Here is a 22,166-nt window from a genome sequence, read left to right as displayed (position 1 = left end):
GGAAAGTGATTGGCTGTGTGGAAAACAGTGCATATACATTGCTATTGGCTTTTAGTGTAGATTTTTAATTAAAGAGTAATCTGAAAGGTCAAAATCTTATCTTACAAGGTTCCTTTGCTTTTATGTCTTCAGTATGATGCTATAGTGAGGAAATTCTTAGAAAATATCCTTAGAAAACAAACATTAATTTCATAAATATCAGCTCAAGTGTTTATACTATTCTTGTTCAAAAGTATTGAGTAGCAATGTATTTAGTATAAAAAATTGACCGTGTCCTTTACATTTCATAAACCAATCAGACACAGAGGTATCTGTTTGCCTTACTGTTGTGCAGGATCTCAGCGAATCAGTGATAGTGACATCTCAGATTATGAGGTTGATGATGGTATTGGAGTAGTTCCTCCAGGTGCGTTGGTGAAGAGCATGGCTCAGCTTCACTGTGCTTCCTTGCTTGTTTTCGCTGTCAACTTCTAGACTTTTTTGGGATACTGAACTGGAGATCTGTAGCACAGAAAAATCAGTATTTTATTATTCCATGGTGACTTGCCTTTCAAATTGTTAAGAAAGTTTAAAATGTAATAGTATCTATTAATAAACATCCCTATTGACTTAATTTAGGTTCATTCATCGAAGTTTAACTAGGTGAAATCAATCATTATTTCACAATGCTCTTAGCAAAAGTGAAAATATGAATTTCATTTTGAAAGAGTATGATGAATTGTATTACATAAAATTCCATTCTTCCGTGTTTCATATTGTATTTCTATGATTCTCTTTCCTCCATTTCTGAGAACACAGTAGCCTTCCATGGAATATACTGAGAAAGGTGCATGGCAGGGCTTATAACTGCATGTGGCATGGCTATAATTTTAATGCTTTTGTGATGTGTACACTACTGATTATACCTAGAATGTGTGTGTGTGTTGTCAAATCAGAAAGTGCCTTTGAAAGATTTGATACTCATTTGAAGTCTTATCTTTTATCCATTATATAAATTGGTGAGATTTTTGTGATATTGTACATTCCAAATTTATGTTTTCTGTATGACTTTTGTCAAGGAAGTGTGTAAAACCAAGTAGTAATGGCTTACTTTTTTGGGCACTAACACTATAGTGCTTTATTAATTTACTATTAAAAGGAAAGTAAATATTCCAATAAGAATATATTAAAGAGCTAATCCTGGAACATATACATGTGATTATTAATAGCAGTTTGTTGGAATAATATTGTCTTAAGTCCCCTAGATTTACATAATTTCTCAGATAGGGATGCACTTAATTTGAAGGCAATGATTTTGGCAAAATTCATAGACTCCACACCAGTAACTAAGTTGGCAATTTGGAGAGATGTATACAACTTTATTAAACATAGGAGAAAATTATGGAAAATTCTCTCAAATCAGATTTCATTTGCTGTCTACAATCCAAGAAAATATACTATTTAATCATGTATAAAAAGTAGTCAATGTTGTTAAAACAATAAACCTAGTGCTATATACACCTACATACATTTATATAACTTTAATATCAGAGTATCAGTGAGAAATTTGAAAAAGATTGGATGACATTTTCTATTTGCTTTCTGTTTTATTTCTTTAATGATCATGGAAATTATGCACATTCTTGACAGAAATGTTTACATAAAGTAAAATAATCATTTTCACGCAATTGAAGGCACATGTGGTTATCAATTTAAATCCATTGACATATTAAAGTAGAATCAGATGATTCCTTTTGGGAAAGTCATCAAATATAACAGAATTCTTGGCTATTCATCAGCGTTAATAGTATTGTTACTATTTATATAAATAAAATTTACTTCTAAGAGTGGTTCCCATGTTTTACTCACCTGAAATTTCATATTTTTATAGGGAGGCAGAAGAGAATTAAGAAATAAATTAATAGATAATGAAATAAATATTTACTAAAATAATGCATTTCTTCTCTTTTCTGTGACACATCACATAGATATCAGCATCTAAGAAGTAAAAATGAGTTATAGGACCCACTATAGATGGGATCAGTGCTTGGCTACCACCAAAGAACACTGAATTCTAAATATTCTTATTTTCAATACTGAAATATATTGCTCATACTGTGTGTTTGTGAACACATAATCACTTGTATCATACAGAAGCAGTGTTTAAATTTTCTTTTCAAACAATATTTTTCATTTTTCTTTAGTATTTAAAAATATAATATGCTGAAATTTGAAAGAATGTAATTAGTGATTTACATAGTAACTACTGATTTACATGAAACATAACCAATAAATAATAAATTATGTTTTAGATGTCATTTCATAAATTAGTAAATTGGATCATGATATTCATTTATAGTTTCAGTTATATTCTTCATTGATCCAATGATCGAATATATGGTACCTTCTAAAGATATATGTGGCAAAAGTAATATAATAAGCCACAGAGTAATAGATAGTATATTTTAAATAAAGAGGAAAGATGAGGCATTGACAAAATAGGCAAGAAGTTAAAATGAAGTGAGGGGGTAAGTTAATAAACACACATAATGTATTCCCCTATCTTTTAGCAGCTGATCACAAATTTTGCTTCTATATTTTCCAGCATGAGTATGAAGAGAACATTTATGTAGATGTGGATGCTAGTTCTACATGTTTAATGTACTCAGTGTAATTCCTGGTTGCATATGACCTGAAGAAGCTTAAAATCTTAGTTCAAAGAGTTTTACCACAGCCAAATCTTAAACTTTCTAATACCTTGACTTTTCTAGAATGTCTCCCACATATTTGCTATGTTTTTTTGTGTTTTTTTTTATAGAGAAGCATAGCAGATTCTGAAAGCAGTTGATACATCCATGGCTAGAGTTCTCAACTCTATAGCTTTGTGTAATTTAAAATAAATAATTATAGTGCCTTAAAAAGAATAAACACCATATGAAAAAGACCCTCATTTGAGAAGAGGCATCTGGTAACTTAACCTTTTGAATGTTACAATAAATTCAGAAAATGAAAACAAAGCCCTCTGATTTCTAACTCTGAACCAACTAAAACATCAGGATGAACACTAAATAGCAATCCCCCCCACTCATGTTTCTGAAGGTAGAGCACATACTTTCAATGCTCAATTAATCACGACAAGAAAGACATGTTGCTTTTAAAAGGAAAAAAACTACAAATGCATATTTATCTATGATGATTTAGTATAGAGTCAGACATTAAAATTTTGAATAATATAGCATGTAAATGAAACTGAGAATGACTTTGAGTCACCACAATAGTGTATGTTGCCTTCAATATACTCTCTGTATAAAATCGGAACTTTCTAGTGAATTTTAGGAAAAGTTATAGTAAATAATCTTAGTGTATGAAAAGTTTTAGGGTAATATTTTATTCTCTGAACTCTTTGGTTGATAATAGTATAAAAGAGGCATTGCTCTCTATATAAACACCAAACTCTGCAAAAATTAATTATATATTTTAACAGCAAAATTCTTTAAAATTTCTCTCTTAATATTTAACTATACTACATCTAGTATATACCTTGAATATTAATTGAAATCTTGAAATTGATCATGTTTCTAATTCAGTTTTGATGTTCCAAACTATTATATAATTGATACCAAATGGTAATTTAAAATTTTAAGTAAGTCTAACCTTGGATTCCTTATCCATGAAAATTGTGACCATTTTTATAATGAGCTGTGAAGTATATTCACTACCTGTTAATTTAGTTGGTCTTTTTCTCATCTTTATGTTACAATTTATACATCTGAACACCAAAAATATTTTCTACATAAAACTCAAAAAAATAAATAGCCATTTATTTGACAACAAACTGAAATATATGCATTTACAAATTATGCCATTTATAGTATCATTTTTGGTCAGTATAATGATGTTTTTAACATTATAACAAAGTAGTTTGAATTTTTTTTATCTCAGTATTATCATATTTCACTGTATGAGACATTTAAAAACCATAGTGATGTTTTAAAATTTAGTCATGAGATGATGTAGTCACAACAGATAAACTGCTGAGGAATTATTTGTAAGTGATGTTTAATGGCATATTTTTAAAAGGATGTGGGAGTTATCAAATAAAAAAATGAACAAAAGCATGAGCTCTGTCCAGTTAGATTTTCATGGTTCATGTACGTTTTATGTAGTTGTTGTAAATAGAACTGTAGTTGTAAATAGAACTGTATTACTACACATTATATTTTTAGTTTTTCTTGCTCTAATAGGAAACAGTGATGCTTTTGAAGAAATTTTAAATTCTAAACCATTATTATGGATTTGAGATAACTATTTTATTTTAATCAAACCAGAGATGATATAAACCTTTTGCTTCATGGGAGAAATGGCCATTAGAATTTATTTTAATTGTATTTGTCTTAATTATATTAGCTTATGATAATAATTAACAAAATTATGGAATAGTTTTATATATCATCTTATAGATTTGATGATTTGTTAAGGTTAATTTTCTCTGCATTGCCACAATCATCTCTACTCATACAATTCTTAATTTGACAATTATAGTCATCTCTGGTTTGCAAAATTCACAATCAGTATTTGTAATAATAAAGAGCTACTACCCTTCTTCATAAATTAAAATTGTCATGGTATTATTTTCATTTTTAAATTAAAATTGATATGATAGTTTCATTTTTTTACTAGGCCATCTATAGTCCAACTAAAATAAAATAATTTATTATTTGGAAGAAAAATTCAAATGAAAAACTTAAATTGAAAGATACATAAAATTTCTAAGCATTGATTTATATATCAACTATAATTCACTGTCAAGTGCTTCATTTATGTTGCTGAAAAGTAACTAATTCATTTTTTCTTTAAATTAAATAGTATCCCAACTCATCCTAATGTCTGAGGCATCATCTGTCATGTTTACATTCAGTTTCTTAATGGTAGCATAGAACCAAATTGCAACCTGTTCTTATGCATGTATTTATCACACTCTGTGTCCGTATACTTAGTACATTTGAGAATAAGGCCAGTAATAATGATTGCATGGCATTTGATATTAATAGGTCAGTAAATGCTTTAACAAAATTTCATATGTCCATGTTAATGTGTGCATTATAAAAAAGTACTAACAATTTTTTTGTGTATACTTTTGCCAGTGGGTTATAGGTCTAGTGCTAGAGAAAGTAAATCAACAACATTAACTGTGCCAGAACAGCAAAGAACAACTCATCACCGCTCACGTTCAGTATCTCCTCATCGCGGCGATGATCAGGGAAGGCCGCGTTCACGTTTACCAAATGTGCCATTACAGAGGTAGGCTTAGTGTCCCTGTAATTTTTAATTAAAAACACATTGTGAATTTCTGCAAGACTCTTAACTGAAATGAAACAATGGTTAGGTCAGTCAAATTATTTTTTTTTCAGAATTGTTTGTAGGCAAATGCTTCTTTATTCTTTATCCAGCCTATGCAGCAATCTGTTCTTTAATCTTAAGAAATTTTTCAGAGAGTGAAAGAAGTTTATGTTCTAAGGATAAGTTTTGAGAAACTGTTTATATTTGTGAGTTTTCTCTCCTTTCAGGAGAAATTTTATAGTAATCACTAAGAACTGTGCAGTGAAGTGACAAGGGATAAGATTAGGAGGCAGAATGTATTTTTAGGAGATTTATTATTATTTCCTTGAAGCACTTTAAAAGCTTGGAGAAGTAGATGAAATATCTGTAATATAGTACTGTGTTTTATCTCACCCTGAAATACTCTTCAGTGGTTGTAATTAAGCAGATGAAAAATTGTGGTCCTTTTTTGATAGAGATGCTAGAGAAGGTTGAAGAAATGCAGCACAGCCAAAACCTAGAGAATAAATACTTTTAACTCATTGATTAAAATAGATTTGGGGTATGATGGCAGCACTTTTTAAGCCATGTCATTTGTTTACCAATTGCTATCAGTTCCTTCCTCTTGGGCTGTCTGTCTGAGAAGATGATGCACTTTGACTAATACATTTTTATCATCATTTTAGGAGCTTAGATGAAATTCATCCAACAAGAAGATCACGTTCTCCAACCAGACACCATGATGCCTCCCGAAGTCCTGCTGATCACAGATCCAGAGATGTGGATAGTCAGTATTTATCAGAACAAGACAGGTACTTGTCCAAATTATGATCTCAACATTACAAGTTTTTTCTTTTTTCTGTTTTAATGTGCACAAATATTGTGGCATACTACATTAAAGAGTAAACATATGTCATCACTCAAAACACAACTTCTTTCAAGGAACAGCTGTTAAGATGTTCTTATAAAAATGCAACTCTACAAATATTTGGACAACAATATATTGTTATAAAACTTTTTTTTCCCCCAAAGTTACACTTCATGTCTATCTAGTTGTAAAGAGATAGTTGTTGAATTAGACACCGACCTAAATTTTAGAAGGGAGCCTACATGAACAAGTTTCAAATATTTATCTTTTATGGGTCACAATGGTTGGAATGTTATTTTTCTAATTATAAAGATTGTTATTTATTCAATTAAAAACCTTTTGGAAATGGGTCATCTGGAAATTAATATTGCAGAGTGTTGGAGAAAACGTCACTATTAATGTTTTTATCATATACCTCATTTTTTCTGAAATATTATTCCAGAAATGTCTGTAAAATAGAAAATGTTGAGATGAAATTCTTTTGAATAACCATGTAATTTAGTTCTGCACGTATTTATGTACATATATTTCTTGGAAATTTATTATAAGTCTACATTATGAATTTGTTTTCCCACACATTCACAGCCTTTCTCCCCAGAGTAACCACGTTTGTACTATAACTTGACCATAAGTTCAGGGTCTGATTTTTATTATCCCCCTTGTTGAATATTCTCTTCTGGCTTTTCAAAGTAGAGAAACTTTCCATGAGGAGTAGGGAAATGATGGTAGTGCCGAAGGATTTATTGCCATGAAGATAAGGACCAGAGGCCAAGTTGAGCTTCTTACCTCCTAATTGTTACCCTGCTGTGGGATGTTGTGCCATGCCCTACAAGAGGGGAGTCACCCAGGACACTGGGACAGGGAAATGCTCTGAGAAATAGGATTCCAGACTGTTAAGCTTGAACTGAGTTGATTGAGGACTGCTTTGCTTTTTTGACATTGATTTTGCACTCAGTGAATTTTACTGAGGAGGAAAAACAAAGGGTCACCTGACCAAGGAAATCAATATAATGAAACTAATTTGGATAAAGAAAAAAGTGTCAATTTTAAAAGAAAAACTCCTAATCAAATACCTTCCTAATTGTTTAAGAAAAAACATATGGTATGGCATTTCTGTGACTGTTAGAGCTAAGAAAACCATCTTAAGTTGCTAAAAATAAATAAAAGTTTTAGGGTTCCAATTAGAATCATAAAATCAAATTTTGTATTTTTTAATAAATATTCAAATGTCTACACTTAGAAATCACTTCCTTATCTTATTTGGGTAAGGTTTATTTTTGTTTTGTTTTTATATTCTGTGAAATCATTTTGAAAGACAATAGCAAGTCAGTAATAGCTAGGACTTCAACCATAATGTTTGTACTTTATTGTTTAAATTTTTTAAATGCTGTCATGTTTATTTTTGTTTAACCTCTCAAGCAAATATGCTAGTGCAGACAATCTGGTTTCTTCCCCTTTCATGTTTCCATCTGCATAACATTGGCATAATCCATTTCATTTAATGCTTCATAATTTATCTGTTTCACTCACCACCCATCCTGTCTGTGCAGTGAGCTTCTTATGCTGCCCAGAGCAAAACGAGGACGAAGTGCAGAATGCCTACATACTACCAGGTAAATACAGGGAACTGGTAATGGTGACTGTGTGTGATGACTCTCTCCATTCTACTATTCTTCCATCTCTCCCTTATTGTTATTATGACATACAGGTAAAATAAATTTCCCAAGTATCCAAAAATTGTTTCATTGTGTATGGAGATTATGAAAAATCTTTCCAAACATATTTCAGTTCTAATCCAGGCAAACAATATTGCCATCTGTATATTTCAAAATCCAGAGACTGTTGAGCCTCTGTGAGACTATTTTCATGTTCATAAAATTGAGGAAACAGTTTCTAAAATGAAAATTCTAAATGCTCACTGTGAGCACTCCCACACACATACCTGTCTAGTCACAAGAGTTCTGATTTGTGCATGGCAATGTTATTGTTTTCATGATTATAATTTTGCTTTTTAAAATTTTCTTTCAGAATCTACTGTTATTTATGTTCTGTTTGCTTTTATTGCAGTGTTTACCAGTTCATTTAAAAAATTTTTTTTAGTTGTAGTTGGACATAATACCTTTATTTTTTATTTATTTTTATGTGGTTCTGAGGATGAAACCCAGTACCTTGCACATACTAGGCGAGTGCCCCACTGCTGACCCATAACCCCAGCCCTACCAGTTCATTTTTAATGGCTGAGCTTCTGCTTCTTTCTTAAAAAAGAGTGACAATGTTTGACATGCCAACTTCATAACTACCCACCCCTGCCAGTTGGAAGTTTGTTTGCAATTTTAACTTTCCCTTAAAGGCATGTAACAGTATAATATCTGTTTAGAAATTAGGAGAAAAAGTATGTAATACTTGCCTCTAAATCGGAACTAAAAGCTTGATGCTCATTATATCTCATTATATCTTGAATTCCAAATCCCCCCCAAAAAACCTTCCATGTTGCTCATGGATAATAGTCCATCAATATTTATTGTCAATCTAAGTCTTTAACAGAAAAATAAGAAAGTAATCAATCAAGAAACACACACACACACACGCAAAACATGTTTCAAATATTTTAGCCAATTAAAAAATAAGAGGATCGAGAAAGAAAGGAATATACCTAAATGCAAAGACAAGTGCCAGATTTGTTGTGTCTGGGGCAAATGTTGTCCTGTTCAATCCAAATTAAATCCAAAAATTAGACACAATTTTTATGTGTCTGAAATTATTCTACTTTTTGGAGTGCCACAGGAAAAAATATGGAAGTAATTAGTTCTGCTTGCCAACTGAGGAAAAATATAAAATTATAAATATTATAAAAATCACCTTAAATTACTTATGATAAACCATCCATGCTTATTATTAGATGTCCTTCCAAACAAATAGTTTGCTGATAGGTATGTTTTGTTTGCTAATTTTGGAGGTTTTCTCTTATTTCTGTTGATGTGACTACAAATGTAAAAATAGAAAAAAAACTCAAAACAGATACACTCACAAACTCTTTATGTTTATTAATAAATATTGCATCTGCCTGACACCCAGTGTGTATTCCTAGTACATTCATACCTGTAGTCTAAAAAGAATTGCAAAAAAAATTTTTTTTCCTTATTTTTTTTCTGGTGAAAGTGAAATATCGGGATATACAAAATATGATATACTAGTAGTTGCATCATTTCACACAATCTATCCTTAAGATAGATGCTTTACTAATAATTCAGAAATCCATATATAATATCTGTTTAATACAATTGGTACATTCATTTTGCATGTTAGAAGAAAAGCTTGATGCTTTATGTTAGCCTCATTATATCTTGAATATACATATAACTGAATGTTCAACTGAGGCAGATAAAGCCCTGCTATGAAACACTGTCACAAAAAAAAAAAAAATACCAGGAAGTAGAAGTAGAAATAACCAAGTGTATAGTTCAGAACATGTCACAATTAACAGTAATTGTTTCATTTAACTGATTCCACAACTGTCAATTATATGTTTTTGTTATAAAGTTGTAACCACTATCATTTTATTCCTTAATTTTCAAAAACTACCCTTTCTTTCACTCCCTTATGTGTAATGCTAAAAATATAGAGATAGAGAAAACATGAGTTTGAATATATGTATGTAAATGGAATCTCTTCTGCACTTGTACTCATGTATTTATAAAAGAATTTTATCTGTATTTGAATAAATGCATATCTGTTTATATGTGCACATAACTAACCACCAATTTTTGTGGATATAGCAATAATGTAGTTTGATTTCATAATAATTACAGAAATTTATTATTAATATAACTTTCATGGATGAATCCTAACCAGTGGTATAAAAACTTTCCATAACATGTTCACTTAGAACTTTAAAAAAAAATAAAATCTAAGGATTTTATAATCTCCAGTATACATAAGAAAAATAAAATTTATTGCATACCAAGCACAATCTTAAATATTTAATTTACTTCATCTCAATTTTCTACAGCACTTAATGTGCATATTATCTTCATTTTACAGATTAGGAAAATTGCTAAATTTGATACATAACAGAATAAGGATTTGAAATCAGATTGACATATTTTCCAATTAACTAGTTTTTCTCGGAATACAATAATTCTTCTTGTGAGATGTTCTGTCAATAAAAGAGTTCAAAAACTTTACAAAGTCCCTCCTTGGAAATTTATTAGGCATATGGTATTAAAATCATGGACTAAAGAAACCTCTCTCATGTTTTTTAATCCATTTTCCCTAAATTATTTATCACAAAATACTTGTTTTCATAAAACCTTTCCTCAGGAAGTGCTCATGTAGAGAGTGTCATATCAGATATAAATACTTTATATCTATCATCATATTTAATGCTCACCACATTTTGTTAAATAGATATTATTTTCCTCTTTTGTAGATACAGAAATAAGCTTAGGGTCTTGACCTGAATTTTTCCAGTCTGAGCTAGTAAGTGGCAAAGTCAAGGTGTTTGTGCTCATGTTTTTTATAAAAGATTAAGCATTCAGACTACAACTTTTGTGCTATTTTCCATTCTGTTTTTCATTCCATGTCAATCTCTGATTAGAATGATCCTGAAAAAAAAATAACTTTTTGAAACAATTGCTTAGAAAAATTTTGTAGCAACTTATTACAAAGATATTTGCCCAATATTAGGGTTAGCAAAGACCACTCTGTAAAACTGGTAGAATCCTTTGTGTCAATAAACTTTTCCTGTAGTGTGTACTTGAAAATGGTCTTTTGCTAAATTTTTAAACTGAAGTTTTCAGGGGTTCTCTCTGATTTGACCATTGGCATAACCACAATTAAACCAGGACAGTGTTTGATAATTAGTATGTCCTTGACAGATGTTTACTCCCTGTCTATTCATCATACTTTAAACTAAAATGGGTGCTAAATACTCCTAATGAGTAATTAACTTTGTAGAACATTATTATTTACCAAAAAATTAATTAATGAACTGATTTGCTCTTCGTGGCTTATATAGTCCAGAAGCACTGATAGATTTTAGGGGATTCAGGCAAAGTTGGGCCTTGTTTCTAACATTTTATGCCAATTCAATATTCAAATTCGAATTTATATCAAATGTCTACCTCACCCAATTTCCAGTGGTAAATTAGATTTGGATCCAGAAGCAGATAAATGAATCTTTTTCCTTGGCAGTCACTTCTTGGTTGTCTTTTTCTTTTTCTTTGTTTTACTGAACTCAGTTCCATGTCCAGCCTTATTCCTGTAATGCTGGTCAATTCTTTGCTTGTTTTTAAAACAGAATTTTTACTTTCTTAGTTATATTTTGACTCCCAAATTACATAAACTATTTGATTTTTACTTTTAGCAATGAAATATTTACTTTCATAAAGAAACCATAATTTTAAGATTGGTTAATAAAAATTCATAGAACTTAGCTAGCAGTTATTTTTTTAAATAAGGCAATTATAATTTTGAGTATGGTAAAGTCAGGTGTCTATGATTTCACATTTTATTAATTTTAATTCTGCTTTCAAGTAATTATTGTGGTTCTTTGCAGAAAAAAATAAATTCATCTACATAACTTTGTTGGCCTCTTACTTTCTTTATGTCCTAGTAAAATTTTGCTTCATAAATATTTTTCTGTTCCCTGCATGTTTGTGTTGCCACTTTGCAGACATCTTGTTAGGCACTGTAAAACATTACCACCCAAGATGCCTTTATTACAGAACGGCTCTCACTGGGATATCTACAGGTAAGAGCCATAGAAGTGAGCTCTAGTTGTAGACTAATCCATAATCCCTTGCCTACTAAAAATAGAAAGTTTACATTCTTATAAAGCATTAATATTCTATTTTGAAATTATATAGTGAGAACCATTAATAATATCTACATTGTTTTAGTTATAAAACATTAATTATAGAATAATTCTCTAAATGAAATCTGCACACCCATGTCAGAATTCTAGTTTGTTTCTTTGTCATTTATTTATTGTTTTACTTGTTGATTTTAATTACAGTAATTAATTTCATTTTGTTTTATTTGTGTGTAATTTTAATTTGTGAAGCTCAATTCTGCCTGCATATTCTAAGACCAAATCAGTGACTAGACAGGACATTCCCCTTCATCATGAAGGCTTTAACTCAAGAGTATTGAGATTTACTGATGAGATATTGGTTAGGTAAGAACATCTGGAAGTGCTGCCTTCCACTCACTTGTCTATCGTTGTGAAACCAAAAAGTTGAGCTGTATGATTATTTCTCCTCTGATGTCCTTCATTTTGTTTTGGTGTGGCATTTGTTCTTGGTAATGAAGTTTTAGGCATTTTTGTTTTAGTGCTTCCTGTATCCAGTTTTTTCATAAGTAGGTGTGATTTAACATCATATTTCAGTCTGAAATCCTCTTTTAAAATTATGCAAATCAATTTAAGCATAATCTTTGTTTAGTTTCATTTTCTAAACAAAATTTTGCACTGTCATCCTATCAACTATCTCACACCCTTATGAACTGAATCACAGTGATTCTACATTTTATGTAAAGAGAACATTATTTTATGCTTTACTCTCTAACATGGTCTTCCTTTCTTTGTTTTCTCTGTCTTTCTCTTCTACCACTGGATGCAATGCACTGGCACTAGTGAACTGCAGCCCTCCCTTGACAGGGCTAGGAGTGCTAGTACCAACTGCTTGAGACCAGATACTAGTTTGCATTCACCAGAACGAGAAAGGTATAAAATAAAGACTTTCTTAATTTCTTATCATTTGTACTGGTGATTTTTTTTTCAATCACTTTGTTTTGTTTCATGTGAGTCTCACAGGATTATTCATTCATGTTCACTGTGCTAATTGTCTACATCCCCCCCCCCATTACACATGTCTATACAGAGATACGCGTATGTGGATACAACTAAGAGTGCCCATACACGTATTTCTATGAATGTTGAAAATGGTGTGATGTAATTTGTAATTGCTTCTGGCTGCTGCTTTTCTACTTTTGTTGCTCTTCAGTCCTTTTATTTATATACTACTCAGGGATCCTTCAGTATGCTGATACTATTATAAGGTCCAGTCAATTTCTTCAGGGGTGGATCACCTTCCCATGAGTTAAGAGCAGTCTTCCATAAACTCAAAATAGGAATTCAGTTTAGATAAAATATTTCCCTTATGCATCTATCTTCATTTTGGAATCAATGTGCTCTTTTATATATGTCATATTTTGCATTAAATTATATTTTGACAAGAGGAGTCATATGTTAATCAGATTTCTTGATGCCTTACCAAATAAATACATACAATATATAATGTATGTATGCACATGTACTTTTTAAAATTTTTTAATTGCTTGAGTAATAATAATTCTGATTTTAATTCAGACTCACTCAGTGATTGTGTTATACTGTTTTTTAATTATATCTCATTTTCCCATTGTAAAAGAACTTTCTATTCCAGTAAATTTAGTTATAATTGGTAGTCTTGATTATAATTGCTATCTTTTTATTTAGAAGTCATTTAGAGGATATTTGCAGGCTACCTCTTTATAAATCCTGAAGAAAAATTATTTAGTGACGCTAATGAAAACCACTTATTCTTCAGAGGGTGCTTAAAGTTTTTCCTTAACAATTTTTGTACTCTATCAGTAATTTATTTCTGGTATTAAAAAATTGGTACAAATATTCATTTCTATTTTATAGCATCTTGATAAGATTTTACAAAAAAAAACTTTTTTTATTCTGTAATATTCATATTTGTAAAATTAATCATAGAAAGAAATTAATTTTTATTTTGTATTCCTTTGCATTTATAATAGAAATTTTAGTTGAAATGACTATAAACTCCTAAAATCACAGTTGAAGCAGTCTTACCATTCTCTCTTTTCATATATCCCCTCACACACAATAATTACAAGGGTAGTGGCAAGAAACTTACTATTTTTTCTATTATTATTTATATGTTTCTTATTAGCCTTATAACATGGGCAGAATTGCTCAGGCCAGTGGAGTCTTGTGATTATAAACACATCTAACATTTTCACCATCATCTAGGTCAGTGCTAATAGAAATATAATGCAAACCATAGGTGTATTTCAAATTTGCTAGTACCCATGTTGAAAAGGTGAAAGTAACACTTCAACTTAGCATATTAAAAGTACTGTTATTTAAATATATCACTAATATAAAAGTATTAGTGAAATATTTTGCATTCCTTTTTCATAACAAGTCATACATGCTAAGTGTATTATGTATTTATGGCACTCTCTAATTTGGACTAGCTACTTTCTTATGGCTACTGTATTGGACAGTGTGAGTCTGTTCTTATGGCGTAGCCTATCTAGCATATGTACCTCATTGAAGCCACAGAATTTACAAATCTGTATGTTGCTGAATTTAACCTCTCAAATAATAGTCCTTGAAACAAGTCAATCTCTACCAATAAGCTGGCCACACATATTAATTACATAGATTAACATGAAGTTCCAGTGAGTATAATTACCATCAATATAAGAGGAAAAAATGGATTGAAAATATACTTACTCTCTATATTGAATAAGAAGAAATTTTCTATTAAAAAATCAAAGACAATATCAATGATTCTTAATTTGTTCAGATCATTTTGTCACCATGAAAAACAAATGAGACAAATTTTCATCAAGTAAATTACAGAAATTATAAATGCTTATTGGTTTGGAAGGTTGGGACTACAAATGCCCTTTTGTGTATGCACCTAAGAGAAGCTTTGAAGCAGAACATAACAGTATTGAAAACAAGACTGTTCCTTTTGGAGAACAGTTAAAGTCCCAGGCGTGATGTGCAGAGAATAAGAAGAAAGCTATATAGGACTTTCCCAACTGCTTAATTTCTCTGGTTGATCATGAGACTTATGGTATTAATGTCTAATATATACATAGTGGATAAGTGTCACCTCTTTGCCAAAATTAATTTTATATTCTTAACATAGTAACATCCTTATGAAATAGTAAGTGTTAAGTTTCAATGATTTGAGAATTCTGACTCATTTTGATAGCCATTTAAATTTTGTTATACCAACTCAATGGCCATTTTTTGAAGTATCCTCACTAACTTTTCTATTTTTGTAGTTATAGATGGACAGCATGCCTTTATTTTATTTACTTATTTTTATGTGGTGCTAAGGGTAGAACCCAGTGCTTCACATGTGCTAGGCAAGTGTTCTACCACTAAGCTACAGCCCCAACCTCCTCACTAACTTTTAAAACAAATGGTTCGATGTTAGCACAAAGGGTGAAGTTGTCAAAACAAACTCAATATCCAAGACCATACTTTACTGATGATTTGAAAGATAAAGAGGCAGCATCCTTTTCCTGAAGGAACTAGAAACCCTCAGATCCTCCTTCTCTTCTCTCTTATTAGATGTATGGCCCAAGTTAACAGAGATATTTTAAGTCATATCTGTAGAAGCATTGTTTGGAAGGGAAGTTTAAAAACTTTTCCATTTTATATTTTGTTGGTTATATAAATTAAAAAAAAATGCTTTTGATTACTACAGTTCTGTAAATTACCCTAATTCTGCCCTTGGGGTGTGTTATAGGCATGCTATTAATCCCTCCAGAATTTTAAGCAAATTATTGCTTAAATGTTTAAAAACATTGATTTTTAGAGCCACTGAAAAATAGTTACTTTATCTGTAATATTTTTTATTCTCATTACCTTTCATAACAATTACAACCTTACTGAAGGCTTGTAAAAGGTTAGTCTGTACTTACTGCCTCCCTTTTTTTCAGGCTTCCAGTAAATCCTGGAGTCTCACTCCTACCCCTACTACCTTATTGCTATGGAGAAATTCCTCTGTGTGTTACATTACCTACATATTACATTGTTGTAGCAGTTTACATTAACCTCCCTGCCACTTGAGTCTCTGCTTACTTGAGTACCTCTTTTTCTTATGCCTGTCTCTTTTATAGGTTTCTCTTCCTCCTCTATCCCATAATGATAGGTATTTTCCTACTTTCACCCTGTTTCCCCTTTTTATCCCATCTAAGCTGTCTCTTACATTATATTTCTATCAAAGTCTCTAATACCTATGAAGACAGCTCTCCAATGTGACTCACTAGGCCAGACCTTCCCTCCTGAGCACTGGGCCCAAGTTTCTAACTGGGTGACAGACATTGAGTTTATAAAAATGTCCAACACTACTAGATTATTTCCTTTTCAATTCCTTTACAACAAATGGCTTCCTTTCCTATAATTTTTTTCTCATTTTATGGCTTTGACATATAACTAACTGCATAGTCTGGAAGCATTGATATTTTTGCTTCAAATTCAGTGAATCAGTAAATCCTATGATTTCTTCAAAGTAGATCCTCACCTTCATTTTAGCCCTTCTCCAGTTCCCTTATCACTCTGTCCGACTTAAATTTCTAATAAGCTGTAGTAATAGTATTCATGTTTTAACTTTTATTCCCATCAAAATTTCTAAAACATTTTTTTTCTTTTTTCATCTTTTGTCTGCTAGAAAATTCTACTCATTCTTCAAAAATTCAGGGCAAATTCATATCTTTTGCAGGACCTTTCTTAATCCACTCTCCACCCTTCCCTTCCTTTTGCCAGTCACAGTTTTTTTTTTATTTTCTGACTCCTACATAATTTTGTATACTTCAATTAAAACATATTGTATTTCATTTGGTATTGTATTTGTTTCTTCCACTATATCCTAAACCTTCTGAGGGCAGGGATCCTATCATGTTTGTGTTTTTCATGTCTAGTAAGAACAATATTATTTTACTTAGTAAGAGTTTAAGTTGGGAAGTGGGGGACTTAGGCACTTTCTCTTTTCCAGTCCCAAATTTGGATCTAATTGTGAGCTAGACCCAAGGCACTAGATAGATAGGGGATCTAATATTACCATAAGTACAGTGAATAAGTTTGAAACCTGTGGCTTTAGGTCTGTGAGCCTTTAAGTTACTAACCCCAGAACTAGCCATTTCAATGAATCACAAGATACTTCCGCTACAAGGTCAGGCCTCATATCTCGTGGCTACATTGCAGGTTTATTTGCTATTGTCTTTTGTAGGAAGATGAATCAAGAAAGAGCTAAGTCACATGTGGCTGATTCTTTAATGTAAAGTCACCTATTATACAAGCCACTCCTCCTTCCTTCTGGTGCAATGCAGAAAAGTGTTACTTATTTCCCTCAACATGCAAACATGGGCTGAAGGGAAATAAAGTTCCCACCTGAAAATCAATTGTAAAATGAATTAAAATAAATATTATTAATCTCATTTCAAAGTATAGTATCTATATTAATTAAACTAAGTCAAAGTCAGTTTAACACAGTATTAAGAGAAATGTCTTTGAAGGACTGATGTGTTAAATAGGAAAACACAATAAAATACCTGTGTGTGTAGTCAGTTATCTCATTTGCTTTCAATTTGTATTATAATACCTCATAAGTATTTTTGATTTGTGCTATTTATGGAATGAATGATTCCCATACAATTTTTCTTTTAGATGATGAAGCTGCTACATTTTATTTTTTATTTTTTTTAAAGTGAGAGAGAGAGAGAGAGAGAGAGAGAGAGAGAATTTTTTAATGTTTATTTTTTAGTTTAGATGGACACAACATCTTTCTTTGTATGTGGTGCTGAGGATCGAACCCGGGCCGCATGCATGCCAGGCGAGCGCGCTACCTCTTGAGCCACATCCCCAGCCCAAAGCTGCTACATTTTAGATAATGAATGTACTGCTAAGAAAAATGCATCAATAAAGGATGTGTATATTTATGCATGCATGGATTAGCACATTTAAATATGCATTTGCTGCAATGTTTATCAGGGCAAGGGTGGAAAGCCACAATATAACCATCATTTAATTGCTTACAGGGGCCCATGAGTTGTACTTCCTTTATATCTCATCAGTGGGTCTCTAATGTGTATCATCACTGTTAATTTTTTACCTACGGGTTCTCATTTCTTGCCTGAATTACCACAAAGTTTAAAGTCTTATTTATTGTCTATTTAAATATTTTCAAATAATCATTCAACAAATAGGTGTTCCTATATTAATGAATTTAGCACACTTGACAAAAAAAAGTACTAATAATTTACTAAAAAAATGTAACTAACATAGATGGAGGATGGTTTGTAAAAGGAATCAGGAAAGGGTTGGTTTAGTTCAACATCATGATTAAAATTTCCAACATAAACTGCCATATATGAAAATAGAAACTGAACTTGAAGCTTTGTATATTTATCAATAACTAGAAAGGAGGAGAGAGAACAGCATAAAGGTACTACTTTTGGACTTTCTATGTGATAGAAGAAAGAAAAAGTTTCACACATTTTAAAAGCATATAAAATATACTAGTACATTTGAAATTCCCAACTATGTGATATTAAAACTTAAGTGGTATCTGTTCTTAGGACAAAAAATTAGGTATAAATAGATCTTGCCCTCATCATATCCACTATATGAGGGAAAAACAAAATATTTGTTATATGGTTTCTATATATCAGCATATTCAGAAGGACTTTGGGTATAGAGATATATGTATTATGCTAAATATTATTCAAAAATGACCTCTTAGTAGTTTGCCTTCACAGTTGCTTGTTTCTGAATGTTCACTTTCCTCCTCCATAGCTTGCACTGCATGTTTCATAATTATAGCTGTGGTTTTTGTTAGTTTTGTTTTTTTACTATCATGTTTAAATAAACACAGGACTGGAATTTTGCCTCAGGAAGGAAGGTTACTAATAATCCCATTAAGTTAAAATTAGTACTTCACAGAAAAATACTATCCATTTTTATATTTTCAAATAATTTAAAAACACAGTTGAACATAACTTAGTATAGAAAGCACTGTAGTTATAATTATTTTTCAATTTTCTTAAAAGCATTTTGCTTTATTTCATCCCTAAAATAAAGCCAGTAAATTGCAAAGAATCATTTTAAAGCATTCAGATTGAAATAATTTAAGTAATTAAAAATAATCAAATAATTCAAAATGAGTGCAGAATGTTTTAAATTTAACAAATACATAAAACATTTAAGAGTATGTGTGGCATAATTTTCTCTTTTGCTCAAATTCTGTTATTGAATGTTTCCACTTTCCTGAAGACTTCCTCAAAGCTCAACTTGAATTATGCTCAATCTGTCCATCTAAGTATGATTAAGCAAAGGCTTCCAAGGGGCTTTTAGAATTGAGTACCTGCTGATCTCAAATATCCTGGCTACAAGTTGACAGCCCTTTGCTGCTTTTGTCCTATAGTTGAATAAATAAAGTAAGTCAAGGTATAATGTCTTTTTCCTTTTTTTTATTATTTATTTTTTAGTTGTAGTTGAACACAAAGCCTTTATTGTATTTATTTATTTTTATGTGGTGCTAAGGATCGTGCTAAGGATCGAACCCAGGTCTTCGCACGTGATAAGCGAGCACTCTACCACTGAGCAACAACCCCAGCCCTAAAGATGACTTTTTAAAAGAATCATAAGGACTGATCTCCTTTTGTTATTATAAAATCTTATATGTAAATGAGCCCCTTGTTGTAAATGAAAAAGACAATATCTAGAGAAAGTATCCTAAAATAGTTCTTATCTAATACATTAAGAAAAAAAGAAATTTAAGCCTGGCTTGTTTTGCCCTTAGTTCCCTTTTTTTTAAGTTTTCAAGTAGATTTCCATAATTATGGTTATAAATTTCATGATACTTTGATAAAAGAATCAATGAAATTTCAAACTTTTGTCTACCTGTTAGTCACACAAAAAAAAAATGTTGGTGTAAATATGAAAACAAAATACAACTGTTTAACCAATTGAAAGACATTTTGCACATAAAGCTTAGCAGAATTTTTAAGCACAATGCTAATTTGTCATTTTTGGGGGGTCTGTAATCCACATTTTAATTTATCAGTGAGTAATTAGCTGCAGTTTGGTACAAGAAAATTTGTTAAAACTTCCCCCAGAGTCTTCCCATGAATTATTTCATGTCATTGTTTCCATACTTAAGAGTTTTTTTTTTTTTTATTTCTTCCATGTAACTGTGTTCCTGTGTTAAATTCACAAACCTGACATTTGCCACCAATACTTTCCCTTCTGGTATCAAATAAGCAGTGGTGGTGTATTAAACTTATTTTATACAAACATAAGTGAGATTCTTAACAATGCATCTTTTGAAACAATTATATTCATATTTATGTATGAATATAGATATGTATACACACAGGCACATTAACAAAATTATACTTGATGGGTTCTAAACATCTTACCAAACATGTTTTTCTGTATTCACTTGTAAGATTACAGATTTTATTTCCTTATAATATTATAACTTATCTTTCTGAGCTTGTAAAAGTGAAAATTAAATTATAGAGCAAAATATAAACACTTTGTCTTTTTGGGGTGTTATTCCAGTCCTGTTGTTCCATATATTCTTTTATTTTAGGAGTTACTAAATGTCCTGTTTTTTCCTGTCTTGTTCACTGGGCAACCAGGGGTAGATGGTCCCCCTCCCTAGATAGGAGACGACCTCCTAGCCCCAGGATTCAAATCCAGCATGCATCTCCGGAGAATGACAGGTACTAGTCATGTCCTAACAGACAAGTGGCTACTTGAGTCTCCTAGGCCACCAAGTGAAGGATAACCAAGAAAAATGTTGGTTGTGAAATATTTGCTTTCAGGAACCAGAGCTAGATATGTTGTGATTCCATCGGTAATTGCACCCAGCTCTAATAAAGCTCTGCTAAAATGAGAGTAGTATAGAATATGGTATCATTTAAACACAGTAAAGTTGGGATCCATTTGAAAGAGTTCTATCTTGATGAGCATTTATTGCAGCATATTTGTTGAATATTGACTATTAAATATTGATGTATAATTATATATTATTTTTGCTTTTATGTAAATAAATAAAAATTCTCAGGTGCTTTAGAGTATATTAGAAATTGTCAACCAGCCTATTCTTAGTTATATTGGTTTTCAGCTTCCTTGATTTGTTACTGTATAAGCTTATTCAAGAAGTTTAGGCTTTGGGGTGTATTAAAAATGTCTGGTTTAAAGTAGGACACCCAATTCTTTTAAGTTTTATGTATATTGTGTTTTTAAACAAAATATTTTCAAGGGCTAGGGTCAGTCTATCAGGTAGGTCTTTAAAAATAGCATCAGTGCTTTCAATCCACTTCAAGATAATCTTTAAGAGGTATCAAAATATGTACTTTTCCATTGCTTCAATTTTCTCAGTTTGCAGTTAACCCAATTTTCATATTTTATTGTGCTTGTTATGTATAGTTTTTACCTTTCAACATTTTTCCCAACTGGTCACTCAAAGTTTCTGAGATACTTTTCTGCAGTAGAAATTCAGTCAACACATGGGTAGTATTTATTTAGTAGATAAATAGATATGGTATCTCTGAAACAGAACACCTAGCTAAATGACCACTAGTCATATGGGCATACAGGGTCTGTTAAGTGTTTGAATATATATAGTGGTACAATTGTACCCTTAGTGAAAAGTTGTGTAAATTATTTTTGGTATTTCTACACAATCAAGGTAACTTGGGGATTTCAATTTGATAGAAAAACTAAACACTATCACTTAGCAAAATTTACTGTCATTTTACAACTGTTGGGAAAGACCAAAAACTGATATTTTATGAAGGTTTCAGAATATTTTAGCATTTTAAATTTGTAAGACATTTACCTGTTCATGTGATTTATATTTATATATTTGGAGTTTAAAATTAATTGCCTCTGCTACTATCTGGTTTAGAATTTCTGGGACTAGAAGAATTAGTAAAGTCTCCAATCTAAAATTTATTGTAAGTGTAAAGTCATTTAAACTAAATATAATGCAGTTGTATAAATTAGCTCTATATTGCTACTCATTCATTCAATAAATGCTTGTTATTTCTCCCTATTATGCACACTATTTTAATAGCAGAGCAGTGATTAAGAAAGATAATATCCGGGTCAAAGAGGAACTTAGAATTTCCCTCTAAAAAAAAAATTCTGGAAAGTCCTTGAATTTATTTTAGAACA

At 31.1% G+C, this 22,166-nt stretch overlaps 1 protein-coding gene across 40 annotated transcripts in view; it reads left to right on the top strand.

The window, feature by feature from the left end:
• The window catches only part of Rims1 (regulating synaptic membrane exocytosis 1), a 446,077-nt gene that overhangs the window by 301,890 nt on the left and 122,021 nt on the right, over positions 1 to 22,166 (top strand). For 16 of the 40 annotated variants that reach the window (XM_076860038.2, XM_076860023.2, XM_076860020.2 and 13 more), the window contains exons 11-15: positions 335 to 406; positions 5,124 to 5,280; positions 5,985 to 6,110; positions 7,717 to 7,779; positions 12,801 to 12,890. In XM_076860038.2, coding sequence (XP_076716153.2) covers positions 335 to 406; positions 5,124 to 5,280; positions 5,985 to 6,110; positions 7,717 to 7,779; positions 12,801 to 12,890 — 508 coding nt within the window. Of the gene's footprint in view, positions 1 to 334; positions 407 to 5,123; positions 5,281 to 5,984; positions 6,111 to 7,716; positions 7,780 to 11,840; positions 11,919 to 12,230; positions 12,345 to 12,800; positions 12,891 to 20,623; positions 20,708 to 22,166 lie in introns of all 40 variants that reach the window. The other 24 variants (XM_076860046.2, XM_076860031.2, XM_076860029.2 and 21 more) reach the window with 8 other exon arrangements.

The sequence above is a fragment of the Callospermophilus lateralis genome, chromosome 6 (genome assembly GCF_048772815.1).
Source record: "Callospermophilus lateralis isolate mCalLat2 chromosome 6, mCalLat2.hap1, whole genome shotgun sequence".
Lineage (NCBI taxonomy): Eukaryota > Metazoa > Chordata > Mammalia > Rodentia > Sciuridae > Callospermophilus > Callospermophilus lateralis.
This window is presented reverse-complemented; position numbering and strand designations above follow the sequence as displayed.